The sequence below is a fragment of the Dendrobates tinctorius genome, unplaced genomic scaffold, assembly GCF_039654945.1.
Source record: "Dendrobates tinctorius isolate UK_male_01 unplaced genomic scaffold, ASM3965494v1 ptg000039l, whole genome shotgun sequence".
Taxonomy (NCBI): domain Eukaryota; kingdom Metazoa; phylum Chordata; class Amphibia; order Anura; family Dendrobatidae; genus Dendrobates; species Dendrobates tinctorius.
Window position 1 is genome coordinate 64,922,907 of NW_027361707.1, and position 14,273 is coordinate 64,937,179.

The window sequence follows — 14,273 nt, forward strand, 5'->3', positions numbered from 1 at the left end:
CTGACCTGCCACTATGACTCTCCAGGCCTTTACAAGTTCATTGAGAGACACCAAACATGTCTAGGTTATTTTTCATTTAAATGGTGAAAAAAAATCCAAAGCTTGTTAAAAAAAATTGCGCTATTTTCCAATACCCATAGCGTCTCATTTTTTAGTAATCTCGGGCTGGGTGAGGGCTTATTTTTTGCATACAGAGCTGATGTTTTTAATGATACCTATTTGGTACAGATACGATCTTTCGATCGCCCATTATTGAATTTTAATGCAATGTTGCAGCGACTAAAAAAACAAAATTCTGGTGTTTTTACTTTTTTCTCATTACGCCGTTTAGCAATCAAGTTAATTATTTTTTTATATTGATAGATTGGGTGATCCTGAAAGCGGCAATATCAAATATGTGTATTTTTGGTTTCTTTTTATTGTTTTATTTTGAATGGGTTGAAAGGGGGTGATTTGAACTTTTATTTTTTACATTTATTTATATTTTTAAAAACTTTTTATTTTTACTTTTGGCATGCTTCAATAATCTCTATGGGAGACTAGAAGCTGCCATAATCTGATCTGCGCTGCCACATACAGGCAATGATCAGATTGCCTGTATGTAGCAGAATTGCTCACTTGATCATAGCACCCCAGCAGTGACAACCATAGAGGTCTGCTGGAGACCACTGGTTGTCATGCCAACCCATTGGTATCTTGCGATCACGTGACGGGGTCACTGACAGGCGGGATTTCTGGCGAGCTGGTCGGAAGTGCGAGTTAAATGCCGTTGTCAGAAATTGACAGCGGCATATAACTAGTTAAAAGCCATGGGTGGATCGCGGCTCCACCCACGGCTGTTGCAGACACATGTCAGCTGTATAAATGAGCTGACATGAGCCCAGAAAGGGGTAGGCTCAGTGCCAGAGCCTGCGCCAAACAAGGGGAGTTCGACATCTTTATCAACGATTTAGATGAAGGAATTGAGGGTAAACTGATTAAATTTGCTGATGACACAAAGCTAGGAGGGATAGCTAATACTAGAGAAGAGAGAGAGAGGATTCATAAAGATTTAAATAAACTGGAGAAGTGGGCAGCAACTAACAGAATGGTTGTTAACAGGGAGAAATGCAAAGTACTACATCTGGGCAATAAAAATGAAAAAAGCATATATAGAATGGGAGGAATAGGGCTAAGTGACAGCACATGTGAAAAAGACTTGGGTATACTAATAGATCACAGACTGAATATGAGTCAACAGTGTGATGCAGCAGCAAAAACGGCAAATGCAATTCTAGGATGTATTAACAGAAGCATACAGTCTAGATCACGTGAAGTAATTATTTCCCTCTACTCCTCTTTGGTCAGACCTCATCTGGAATATTGTGTCCAATTTTGGGCACCACATTTTAAAAAAGACATCAACAAACTGGAGCAAGTTCAGAAAAGAGCGACCAGAATGGTGACCGGTCTGCAAACCCTGTCTTATGAGGAAAGGTTGCAGGATTTGGGAATGTTTAGTTTGCAAAAGAGAAGACTGAGAGGAGACTTAATAGCTGTCTACAAATATCTAAAGGGCTGTCACATTGTAGAAGGATCAACTTTATTCTCATTTGCACAAGGAAAGACTAGAAGCAATGGGATGAAACTGAATGGGAGGAGACACAGATTAGATATTAGAAAATACTTTTTGACAGTTAGAGTGATCAATGAGTGGAACAGGCTGCCACGAGAAGTGGTGAGTTCTCCTTCAATGGAAGTCTTCAAACAGAGGCTGGACAGACATCTAACTGGGATGATTTAGCGAATCCTGCTTTGAGCAGGGGGTTGGACCAGATGGCCCAGGAGGTCCCTTCCAACTCTACCATTCTATGATTCTATGATTCTATGACATTGGCATTCTATTACGCCCGATGTCGGAAAAAGGTTAAGAGTGATTGGTGAAATAAGAACCAGGAGAAACTTGTGCTGTTGTACTTGATTGTCCTGTAAAAGTTATACCTGAAAACTTGTTATGATGTAGAAATTCCATCTGCAAGCGTTGTCCTGACATTTTTGCCAGAAGGTATGGAGTGCTGTTAAGAGAATCTCCAGTAGAGCACATGACATCAGCGCCACTAAACAGTAACACTATGGTTTCAAACACATCCGGTTTAGTCACTGCAGTACACAATGCCTACAGGCAATTTAGAGATAAAATGTTATATTTTCTTTTAAATCAAATGCTATGAGTCTGAAGAATATGTTAAGGTCAAAAAATTAAATAGCATTCTTCAACTAGAATATTTTGTAACGTATTCATTTCTAAATCCTCCATTCTGCAAGTGCAATTCATTTTGTTATTCATGGATATCAAATTAAGTGAGTGTTAAAACATTGTTTGTAAAGAGGCATTTTTGGCTTTAAATTCTTTCACCTCTAACAAAAAATCCTTAACCTTAAATATCCTGACCATGCTGCTGACATCACTCCTGCACCGCAGAGGTCAACAGCAGTATAGTAAGAAATTCAATGGAGGTGAATAAACTGGAATGTTATTAGAAAGAGAGGCATCTTGTGAGGGGAAAGTATGAGGGAGAAAAGTGTGAGGCGATGAAGCGGGGTGAGCGTGAGGGAACAATATACGGGGACAAAGTTCAAGGTGGTAGTATGAGGGGGAAAATATGTGGAGACAGTATGGGAAGGAAAGTGTGAGAGGACAGTATGGTGAGAGTATTGTGCTAAGCCAGTATGGGTAGAGTATGAGGGGGACAGTATCGGGTGCAGACAAATGTGAGGGGACAATATAGGGGAAGTGTGAATGAACAGTATGAGGGAATAATGTGTTACAGGAGAAAAGTATGAAACCATAGTACGTAGGAAAGCATGAAAGGATAATATGGGGGAAGTGTGGTTGGACAGTAAAGAGGGAGTGTGGTTGGACAGTGTGGGGGGTAATATGCTGGAATAAAAGTATGATATACTTTTATTTTCATACTTATGGTCACATGCTGACTAGCTTCTCTTGCTGCTTTACTATGGCTTTAGTTTTCCACTGGACATTTAGAATTAGGAGTAGTTAGTCGACTCATGACTGTAAGTATAGAAATCACCAATGAGCGGTCACAAGTTGACTACTCAAACTCCTTGAGTTGTGTTTGGAGGGGGCACTAAACAGAATTTTTTGCCTTGGCGCTGATTGGCCTCTTAACAAAGATCATTAGGGACCATCAGACCATTAGAGTTTGATCTAAAGGACATTGAACAGATGGGAAGAGTTGTACTATATTTTGTAAAATTTAAAGATTTTTCTTTTATTGGGTTGTTGGACCATCATTTGAAAAAGTTCAACAGCTCTAAGCTGTAGCTTATAAAGGTTGACTGCTATTGGACAATCTCTTCTAAATAACTGAACGCCACAGAACAAAATTAAAATAACTGTTTTATTGTCCTTTTGCAGGCACGCACTTCACTATGCCCCAAGTTCCTCGTTTGCTAGGAATGGTGCACTCCTGAAAACTGAGAATTTGGACCGGCAGCACAGTCGCACTACTGGTCCAAACTACTGCATGTATTGGATATGTGAAGTGCACAGACAATGAATCTAGATAGATCCAGTGATTTGGCCAGCTTCAGAATGTAATTATCAAAATCTAAAGCATAAAGCTTGCTAATAAGAAACTAGCCAGTCAATGACTGCAGGTTAGCAAGTAACCATGTCAATGAGCTGTATATTTTAGAACTGACAAACCCTCTATTCTTGTGAAAAAGATGACTTTTAAAGGGAGTCTGTTACCCCATTTTAGCCCTATCAGCCGCCTGCACCGCCATCAGGGGCTTATCTACAGCATTCTGTAATGCTGCAGATAAGCCCCTGATGTAACCTGAAAGATAAGAAAAACAAGTTAGATTATACTCACCCGGGGGTCTGGTCCGGTTCGATGGGTGTCCCAGTCTGGTCCGGAGCCTCCCATCTTCATACGATGCCGTCCTCCTTCTTACTTCTGACGCGGCTCCGGCGCAGGCGTACTTTATATGCCCTGTTGAGGGCAGAGTAAAGTACTGCAGTACGCAGGCGCCGGACCTCTCTGACCTTTCCCGGCACCTGCGCACTGCAGTAATTTACTCTGCCCTCAACAGGACAGATAAAGTATGCCTGCGCCGGAGCTGCAGCAGAAGTAAGAAGAAGGACAGCATCGTATGAAGATAGGAGGCGCCGGACGGGACCGCGACACCCATCGGACCAGACGCCAGGGTGAGTGTAATCTAACTTGTTTTTCTTATCCTTCAGGTTGCATTGGGGGCTTATCTACAGCATTACAGCATGCTGTAGATAAGCCCCTGATGGCAGTGCCGGCAGCTGATATGGCTAAAATGGGGTGACAGATTCCCTTTAATTAGAATTAAATTGCAAAGTTCCTTCTTTTCACAAGCGCTTTGCAGTTTTTCCAACATTTGAACTTAAGATTACCTCCAAGTCCACCGCTATTCTTGCACAGTTCCTTCAATACTGACTGATGATTGTTTGCAAACTATGTTTATTCTGTCAGAGCTCTGAAGGGCTGTAGGTAGTCAGTGGACACTAATTGGTTGCAGTAGTCACTTGACAAAACAATGTCATGTGACCACCATTGGTCACAGCATTGACATGGCAGGACAGTGTAAGTCTGAGAGGTAAGTTTTAAGTATTTTTTTATTGTGTTTTCTGCTGCGGAGCTATGTAGAAGGTGTTATCCAGTAGTGGACAATGAGTTTAATGGCTATTTTCCTTTGTGATTGTTGCACACCTAGTTAAACAATTGCATAAACATGTAATAGAAAATATTAATAATAATAATAATAATAATAATTATTATTATTATTATTATTATTATTACAATAATAGTTTAAGTACATATAGTTAAATATCAATTAAAGTCACACAAAAAAATGATAAAAGAGTAAATAAAAGAGAAACAGTAGTAAAATGCTTATAATCTACTCTGTCATATCTGGAACCTCAGTCCTGATGTAGCATCCAAAATGAATGTTATATAGTAATGTAGTATTTGATGCTCTTTTATTCTTCTAAACATTGTATGCCAGCAAGACTCTGTGCACTTGCTTTATTAAATCACCAGTGAAAAATAACATATACACTTTATGAAACTTACACACCTCATTTAGTTGCTGAGGAGTTGGGCTCGGAGAAAGCGTCTTTTTAAATCTTCCTTCTTTGTATTTTTGTGCGACAAATAATCTTCTCTGATTAATAGTGGAGGTCACACAAAGCATGTTTTCAGGCAAAAGATTTGCTTCCCAGAAGCTATTAACTTTTTCATTTCCCAGAACAATGAAAAGCTACCAAAAGAAAACACGAACAAACCCAAACATAATGAAATCATTTATTATATGTGTTGCTGGCTTTTTAGATCTTTTTACGTTACTGTGGGGATGAAACATAGACTGAGGGCTGTGATCTGGATCCCCACTAAGTTATGGAATCATAATCTACCGTATTTACTTTAATGACAAGGAATATAAAGCATTATTGTACCGTACCTTCACGAGTTCATTGCTCCATATTGTCGGATCTAGTTTTAAGCTTTGTACCTTTGAAATTTTGCTTCCAAGGATCTTATGTTGACCTTTCAGAAAAAAAAACACAAAATTTAGTGTTGATTGAAGATTATTGGTGCATTTTTTGTGCTATATATATATATTTGTGCCATTTTTTAAAACATTTTTTTAAACATTGCTCCATTCAAAGTAGTATCGTGGCTTTCATTATAAAGTGCAGTCATGAATGATCTGAGCATAAAGTGTTGTCTTTATTACCTGGTCACACAGATATGCTGGAAGACAACCACTATTTTCTGCAGTTAATTTGGAAAACAAATTAAAGGGTCAACCCATCATTCTTATTTATTCAATAGGTCCAGAAAGTCTAGTTAGGGACAGACATATCTTTGGCGCAACCTTTGTGGCAGGTCAGGAGCCTGAGTAATGACGGGGGCCCATTTCTACCTCTAAAGCAGGTGCAATTTTACATTTTTAGAAGCTCTTGTGCTCAAAAGGGCCCATATATTATTCTTGCACAGGGGCCCTTTTCTGTCAGTGTTTCTGTGCCCACCAGTTATTCTAGTAATAGTGTTTTTAAAGTAATTTTTAGTGCTTCCAGTTTAAAGGGAATTTCTCAGCAGGTTATTGCTATGCAATCTGAGGACAGCATGAGGTAGGAGTTAAAACACAGAATTCAAGGATGTGTCATATGTCAGGCTGTGTGCTATTGTTTACTTACAGTAAACATTTCATCACTAGCACATTATCATTGCTGGGACCAGCTGTTGCATGGGCTCTCTTCCCTCTCTGCCACTTCCTATTATAAGTAGCTCAATGTCTATAGACAGTGTACATGCAGAGCCAGGAGTGGGCGTGGTTTACTTTCTTAGCTCTGCTGTATTTCAAATCTAAGAGTTCTGATTTTGACAAAACACTTCACCCAGGAAACCAAATGATACATTATTGGATTCAGGGTCTCTTTGCCTACATCTTCCTGCTGTCGGATGAGTTAGCAATAACTTCCCTTTAAAAGAAAATAATCATTTGCCTTTTGTGCTTTTAGTAATCTGTGCTGATTGATGAGCACTGAGCAGAATCAGCTTCCTTCCCCTTCTGGCAGCTAACAATAATGTCCCTTGGTACTTCTTAGTTACATTGCAATCTTAGGTTAGTAGTTTACTTCTGACAAGAAGAAAGAAAGTGATTTCTATAGGTTGCACAGCAGTGATCATAGGATCACTTAGCACTCAGCTCTTAGATCTGCACTTTGGACACCACGAGGCTACATACTATGTCAATAAATGGTATAGCACTACACTGGATGCTTTTTTTCATCAGAATTAAATGACAATACTTCACTAAATATATATGATATTTAATGGTTGGTCCTTTAAGAAAACAGATAATTTTCCTATAATATAAAATAAATCTGCAAAAGTAGGGGAAAAGTTTGAGTATTTTTGTTGTTTTCAAAATCAATCCACATTTACAATATACAGTATGTGTTGCAGGGATAATTAAATTAAAATTAATAACTTCAGAATATATAAATAGATTACTTTTAAAATGGTAAATAAATCAGCTAAAAGTTTACTTCCACAATGGTCTAAATCTATCTCCAATTATATATTTTCGCTGTGATTTGAGACGGTGACTTTCTTTAAAGAGTCGAAGTTTTACTTTTTTTCTGTTACTTCTCTGTCTTCCCTTTCTTTTCTTATTTCTGGATTTGACAGAAATATTTAATCATAAATGAAGCAGTAAAATATCCTCTAGGGTAATCATTCACTATTCAGTGACAGTTTAAGCATCAACACCTCACATTGTTCCACGAAACTTGGCGGCGTAAGTCGTCTGCAGGATCTACCACCAAGACGCTAATCACCCAAAGCATCTGTCTCTGCTTGCAAATCCTGCCCAATGTCAGTTCTCCTAGCTGTAAATTGCTGCTTTATGTGAAACTCAGAATCTCTAACTAAACATAAAGGATGCAGAGCATGATATGTGACTCAACATCTACAAATTTAACCTGTTAATTGGAAGGTGTCATGTCAGATAACGCTATGAACCTGATTAACCTGAAGATACAGGTAGGAAATGAGTTTTATTCCTATCCGGTGGTACTGGATTTCAGTTATATAGGTGTACCAATATGGCTACAGTCACAGGGAGGGGGCTGTGGACATACCCTAGAAACTCAACTTACAGCTGGCTCTACAGTACTTCATTGCAGAGACGTCTGTCAGTCAAAGTGCCAGGACATCCTTACAGACACCTCCTACAATGCTGTGAGCGGTGACTGCAGCTGTGCTGACATGGTGGTAAGAAGCCAACTACCAGGAGGAAAAAAGTTAACTTCCTCATGGTAACCACGCTTTCATTAGCAGACACCTTTCCAAAGCCCCTGTTACACATAGCGATATCGCTAACAATATCGCTGTAATGTCACTGTTTCTTGTGACGTAGCAGCGATATTGCTAGCGATATCGCTATGTCTGATACTTACCTCCGACCACTCCCCCGCTGTTTATCGTTGATCGCGAGAGAAGATCCTGGACCATTTCTCGTCAGGCGCTTCCTGTGGCGCTGACGAGCGCCGCGTGGACGCGGGCGGGAGGACGTCAGGATCGCCGCGTCTGACAGGTAAGTAGTGACCCCCGACCGCTGCTATGTTGCTGGTGAGATCTGCCTGCGTGACAGCTCACTAGTGACCACTTAGCGATGCACCAGCGATCCATATCGTTGTCGGGATCGCTGGTGCATCGCTAAGTGTAACGATACCCTAACACTAATAACCTGCAGCTCAGCCCTATGTCTGGACAATAGAGTTATGGGATGAGCAGGCTCCCTTTAACAACCGCATATGCGCTGTTTTGCAGTGTTCATTAGGAGAATTTGTTATGGTGGTGTTATGTAGTTCTGAGAAATACGTGAGGGCAGAAAATGACATGATTGTTCATTGTATTTGACAGCTGGCACCCCATTGCATTGATTTTGATCAGTTTTAGGACTTGTCGAGGCTATTTAGCCACTTGATTGCCACTGTCAATTGCAAAAGAATCATCTAAATGGATAAAAGTGGGAAATGGCACTCCTTCATTGTTGGTTAAAAATGCTCACCACACCAGTACATGACTTCCATGTAAAGTTTATTTTCCAAATGGGCTTGTCTTGGGGGTTTCTGCATTTTTTGGCACCTCTGGGGTTCTGCAAATGTAACATGGTGTCCAAATTTGCATTCCAAAAATTAAATAGCGCTCTTTGCTTTCCAAGCCATGCCATGTGAACATACTTTAGTTTTTAACCATATACAAAGCATCACTATTTATGGGAGAAATTGCATAATAAATTATGAGGTAAATTTTCAACTACTACTGCTTATGAAAATTGTGAAAAATTCAAGCTTGGCTAAAATAACATTTTACTACATTTTATATCCCTAGCTGAATGTCTTGAGGAGTCTAGTTTCCCAAATAGGGTAAGTTTTTGGAGGATTCTGCTGTTACATCACCTCAGGAACACTGCAAATTTGATATGGTATCAACAATCTTTGCCAGGAAAATTTACTCCCAAAAAATAAAATACCACTTATTCACCTCCGTGCCGTGCCTTGTTGTGGTTTGTGTGCCCAAGCATTTTTTTTTTACCATCTTTGGAATATTGCCATATTTGAGATACATTGTCTAATACATTTTCGGGTCCATTTTCTACTATTATGCATTGTAAAAATGAAAAACATGCTGTTAAAGCAATATTTTAGAAGGGAAAAAAAATTTGATTTTTCATTCTACTTTGCTTCAACGTCATCACCCCGAAGCCTGTTTTCACCGTCTTTACAGGCCAGTTTTTATCATTTCTGACCACTGTCATTTTATGAAGTCATACCTCTCGAATGCTTCAATGGATCCCACTGATTCTGAGATTGTTTCTTCGTGACATGTTGTACTTTATGATAGTAGTAAAATTTATTTGATGTGATTTATGTTTGTTTGTGAAAAAATAAGAAATTTGGTGAAAATTTTGAAAATGTTGCAATTTTTACACTTTTAATTTTTACACCCTTAAATCAGCGAGTCACTGCACCCCTCAAGGTGTTCAAAACCACATTCATGAAGTTTATTAACCGTTCAGGTGCTTCAAAGAAATTAATGGGATGTGGAAGGAAAAAATTAACATCTAACATTTTTTCACAAAAATTTTCCTTTTGACTTAATTTTTTTACTTTCACAAGGGTAACAGTAGAAAATGGACCCCAAAATTTGTTGTGCAAATTCTCCTGAACATGTAATTGCCCGATATGTGGGGGAAAACCACTGTTTGGGCACACGGATGGGCTTGAAAGGAAAGGAGTGCCATTTGACTTTTTGAATGTAACATTTGCTGGAATAATTAGGGGGTGCAATGTCAAGTTTGGAAGGTCGATGATGTACCTAAACAGTGGTAACCCCCTACAAGTGACACCGTTTTGGAAATTAGACCCTTCAGGGAACTTATCTAGATGTGTGGTGAGCACCTTGAACACTCAGGTGCTCCACAGAAGTTTATAACATTGAGTCGCGAAAATAAAAAAATAACATTTTTCCCACAAAAATTATTTTTAAACACAAACTGTATTTTCACAAGGGCAGCAGAAGAAAATAGACACTAAAATGTGTTGCACAATTTCTCCTGAGTACACCGATAACCTATAGATGGTCAAAAACTACTTTTAAGGCACAGTGCAAAGCTCAGAAAGGAAGGAGCACCATATTACAGTGAATATTTTGCTGCACTGGATTGAGGGTGCCATGTCACAATGACTGAGTCCCTGAGGTGTCAGAACAGCAGAACCCCCAAAACATTACCCCATTGTTCAAACTGCACCTCTCAATGAATTCATCTAGGAGTGCAGTGATCATATTAGCATCACAGATGTGTCACAGAATTTTATACCATTTGACAGTGAAGAACAAATAATTAACATTTTTACCACAAAGATTGTTTGTCAGCCTCAAATTTTATATTTTCATACTTGTCCCACAATTTGTGCTGAATGTAGAAATACCCTATATATGGCAATACAATACTGCGTAGCCACATTTTCCTATGCTATTTGCCTCCTCGAGTGCAGATTTTCCTAGAATAGTTTGCGGACTCCAAAAACAGAGATCCTAAGAGCTAGAAAAGCAAAATTCCTCCTCAAGTGACCCCATTTTGGATATTATACCCCTTTGGGAATTTATTTTCAGATGTACTGACGATAAATTCTATCATTGTAAGAAAATAAAAGGACTTTTGAAAAATGATGCTGACATAAAGTAGACATATTATAAATGTTGTTTATTAACCAGTTTGTGTGGTGTGACTGTTTGGTTTAAGAATATAAACATTTAAAGTTTGAATATTGCTAATTGTTCTAAATTTTCATCAGATTTCAGACATTTTCATGAAAAAAATTAAAGATGTCAACCTAAATTTAATGCTAGCATAAAGTAAAATGTGTCACAAGTAATGGCTCTCAGAATCACTGGGATACAGTAGTCCAGAGTTATTGTCTTCTCTCCCCATGATTAACGTTTGATTTCACATTGCTCAGAACCTTCGGATTCACTTACATGTGAACATATATACAGTATGTGTCAATGATATTACCAATTTGTAGTGTTTTAAGCAGCTTTGCTAATAGAAACTCTATGATTACATATTGATCTATAAACCAGAATGTCAGTAGGGACAAAAAGCGGTAATAAGTACCTGCTTACCTGTGAGGACTGATGGGATAATGGGGTATAAGACCGCATCAATCAGGATTAATGACAAAGAATGAAAAGGTCAGAATGTAAGATAAATATCACCTGCTTCTTGGTATATAACAAGTTAATTGTAAGAAGAAAATTCCTGCTAGGTACTATTTAACTGGGATGTAATTTTTTTTAGATTTAATGAAGACAGTGAACAGTTGATGCAAACACAGAAAATGTTGAGACCACATTATAAACTCCATATTCATTGTAAAACACTTAGGCTGGTTTCACACTTGCAGTTTTTTTCCTATACTTTACATGGGTGCGCATACACATGCGTTTGTACGCGTTTGTATGCGCATGTGTTTCTTTTGCTCGGGCGCACAAAATGCATCCTGTTGCATTTTTTGTGCGTCCGACTTGCCCCCAAAAAACGCATGCGCACGCAATGCGTTTTTTTTCACCCAAACACCCATTATAGTCTATGGGTGCGCATATGTGCGCATGGTAAAAAACGCACCCAAACCCGCAAAAAAAGCACACAAACGCATGATGCGTCTTTTATGTGCGTTTGCACTGCGCACGGTGCGCAGCGCAAAAAAACGCAAGTGTGAAAGTAGCCTAAGGGACTTCAATAGGAGAAAAATTAAATTGCAAGGGTTACGCAATAGTTGTGAGATATGCTCTTCTGTGACCCTGCCGAATAATTTTTTTGGGGGAAGGGGCAGTTAGGACTTATGCTGCGGTGCCCCATAATTTCTATGTGTGCAGTACGGTGGCTCAGTGGTTGGGAGTGTTGTAACAAGGGGACGCGGGGTTTTAATCGTGGGCGAGTTTACTAAGCCACAGTCAGTGAGCACCCCAGCACCTTGCACATGAAAAGACAAGTGAAGTCCCAGTCCTGCAGTACTGTCAGTTACCTTCAGCACACAGTCACTCTGGTTGCAGGGGGTGAGGTCTCAGGAAACACCACAAGCCACAGGTCTGCTCCATCGGCAAAAACTTTACTGAGCACAGTGCAAACAAGACAATATTTCCTGCTCTTTTCCCTGCGACTTCATAAGGCTGCACAACACTAGCTCCTGCCCTGGTCCTGAACCCCATCTTTCTCCTGGGGTCGATCCCGCTGAGCCAATGTCTGTACACGATGCCCGTCAAGCTGGGACAGCTTTCATCTCCCCCAACCAGGGAATCATCTGTCCTTGCTATGGCACATGTCCTGCCCTGAGCAAGCCTGCCCGGGCTCTGCCTGAAGGCATTAAGTCCTTTTCCTTAGTCCAGAAGCTTTGCACCATTTCCCTTTTAACTCCTCCCAACTATTTAACCGTTAACACTCTATTCCTAAGCTAAACATGTACAGTCATGGCCAAAAGTATTGACACCCCTGCAATTCTGTCAGATAATAATCAGTTTCTTCCTGAAAATGATTGCAAACACAAATTCTTTGGTATTATTATCTTCATTTAATTTGTCTTAAATGAAAAAACACAAAAGAGAATGAAGCAAAAAGCAAAACATTGATCATTTTACACAAAACTCCAAAAATGGTCCGGACAAAAGTATTGGCACCCTCAGCCTAATACTTGGTTGCACAACCTTTAGCCAAAATAACTGCGACCAACCGCTTCCGGTAACCATCAATGAGTTTCTTACAATGCTCTGCTGGAATTTTAGACCATTCTTCTTTGGCAAACTACTCCAGGTCCCTGATATTTGAAGGGTGCCTTCTCCAAACTGCCATTTTTAGATTTCTCTACAGGTGTTCTATGGGATTCAGGTCTGGACTCATTGCTGGCCACCTTAGAAGTCTCCAGTGCTTTCTCTCAAACCATTTTCTAGTGCTTTTTGAAGTGTGTTTTGGGTTATTGTCCTGCTGGAAGACCCATGACCTCTGAGGGAGACCCAGCTTTCTCCCACTGGGCCCTAAATTATGCTGCAAAATTTGTTGATAGTCTTCTGACTTCATAATGCCATGCACACGGTCAAGCAGTCCAGTGCCAGAGGCAGCAAAGCAACCCCAAAACATCAGGGAACCTCCGCCATGTTTGACTGTAGGGACCGTGTACTTTTCTTTGAATGCCTCTTTTTTCTCCTGTAAACTCTATGTTGATGCTTTTGCCCTAAAAGCTCTACTTTTGTCTCATCTGACCAGAGAACATTCATCCAAAATGTTTTAGGCTTTTTCAGGTAAGTTTTGGCAAACTCCAGCCTGGCTTTTTTATGTCTCGGGGTAAGAAGTGGAGTCTTCCTGGGTCTCCTACCATACAGTCCCTTTTCATTCAGATGCCGACGGATAGTACGGGTTGACACCGTTGTACCCTCGGACTGCAGGGCAGCTTGAACTTGTTTGGATGTTAGTGGAGGTTCTTTATCCAACATCCGCACAATCTTGCGTTGAAATCTCTTGTCAATTTTTCTTTTCCGGCCACATCTAGGGAGGTTAGCCACAGTGCCATGGGCTTTAAACTTCTTGATGACATTGCACACGGTAGACACAGGAACATTCAGGTCTTTGGAGATGGACTTGTAGCCTTGAGATTGCTCATGCTTCCTCACAATTTGGTTTCTCAAGTCCTCAGACAGTTCTTTGGTCTTCTTTCTTTTCTCCATGCTCAATGTGGTACACACAAGGACACAGGACAGAGGTTGAGTCAACTTTAATCCATGTCAACTGGCTGCAAGTGTGATTCAGTTATTGCCAACACCTGTTAGGTGCCACAGGTAAGTTATAGGTGCTGTTAATTACACAAATTAGAGAAGCATCACAAGATTTTTCGAACAGTGCCAATACTTTTGTCCACCCTCTTTGTTATGTTTGGTGTGGAATTATATCCAATTTGGCTTTAGAACAATTCTTTTTGTGTTTTTTCATTTAAGACAAATTAATTGAAGATAATAATACCAAAGAATTTGTGTTTGCAATCATTTTCAGGAAGAAACTGAGTATTATCTGACAGAATTGCAGGGGTGTCAATACTTTTGGCCATGACTGTACAAATACATTCACATTACAGTGTAAAACATTAAGAGAACATGTGCATTGCAAGAACA

At 39.7% G+C, this 14,273-nt stretch overlaps 1 protein-coding gene across 3 annotated transcripts in view; it reads right to left on the minus strand.

The window, feature by feature from the left end:
• ARAP2 (ArfGAP with RhoGAP domain, ankyrin repeat and PH domain 2) overlaps nt 1-14,273 on the minus strand; it is a 453,511-nt gene that overhangs the window by 212,844 nt on the left and 226,394 nt on the right. For all 3 annotated transcript variants that reach the window (XM_073574724.1, XM_073574725.1, XM_073574723.1), the window contains exons 12-14: nt 5,500-5,585; nt 5,116-5,298; nt 1,981-2,155 (exon numbers count right to left, since the gene is read on the minus strand). In XM_073574724.1, the coding sequence (XP_073430825.1) occupies nt 1,981-2,155; nt 5,116-5,298; nt 5,500-5,585 (444 nt within the window). The remainder of the gene's footprint in view (nt 1-1,980; nt 2,156-5,115; nt 5,299-5,499; nt 5,586-14,273) is intronic.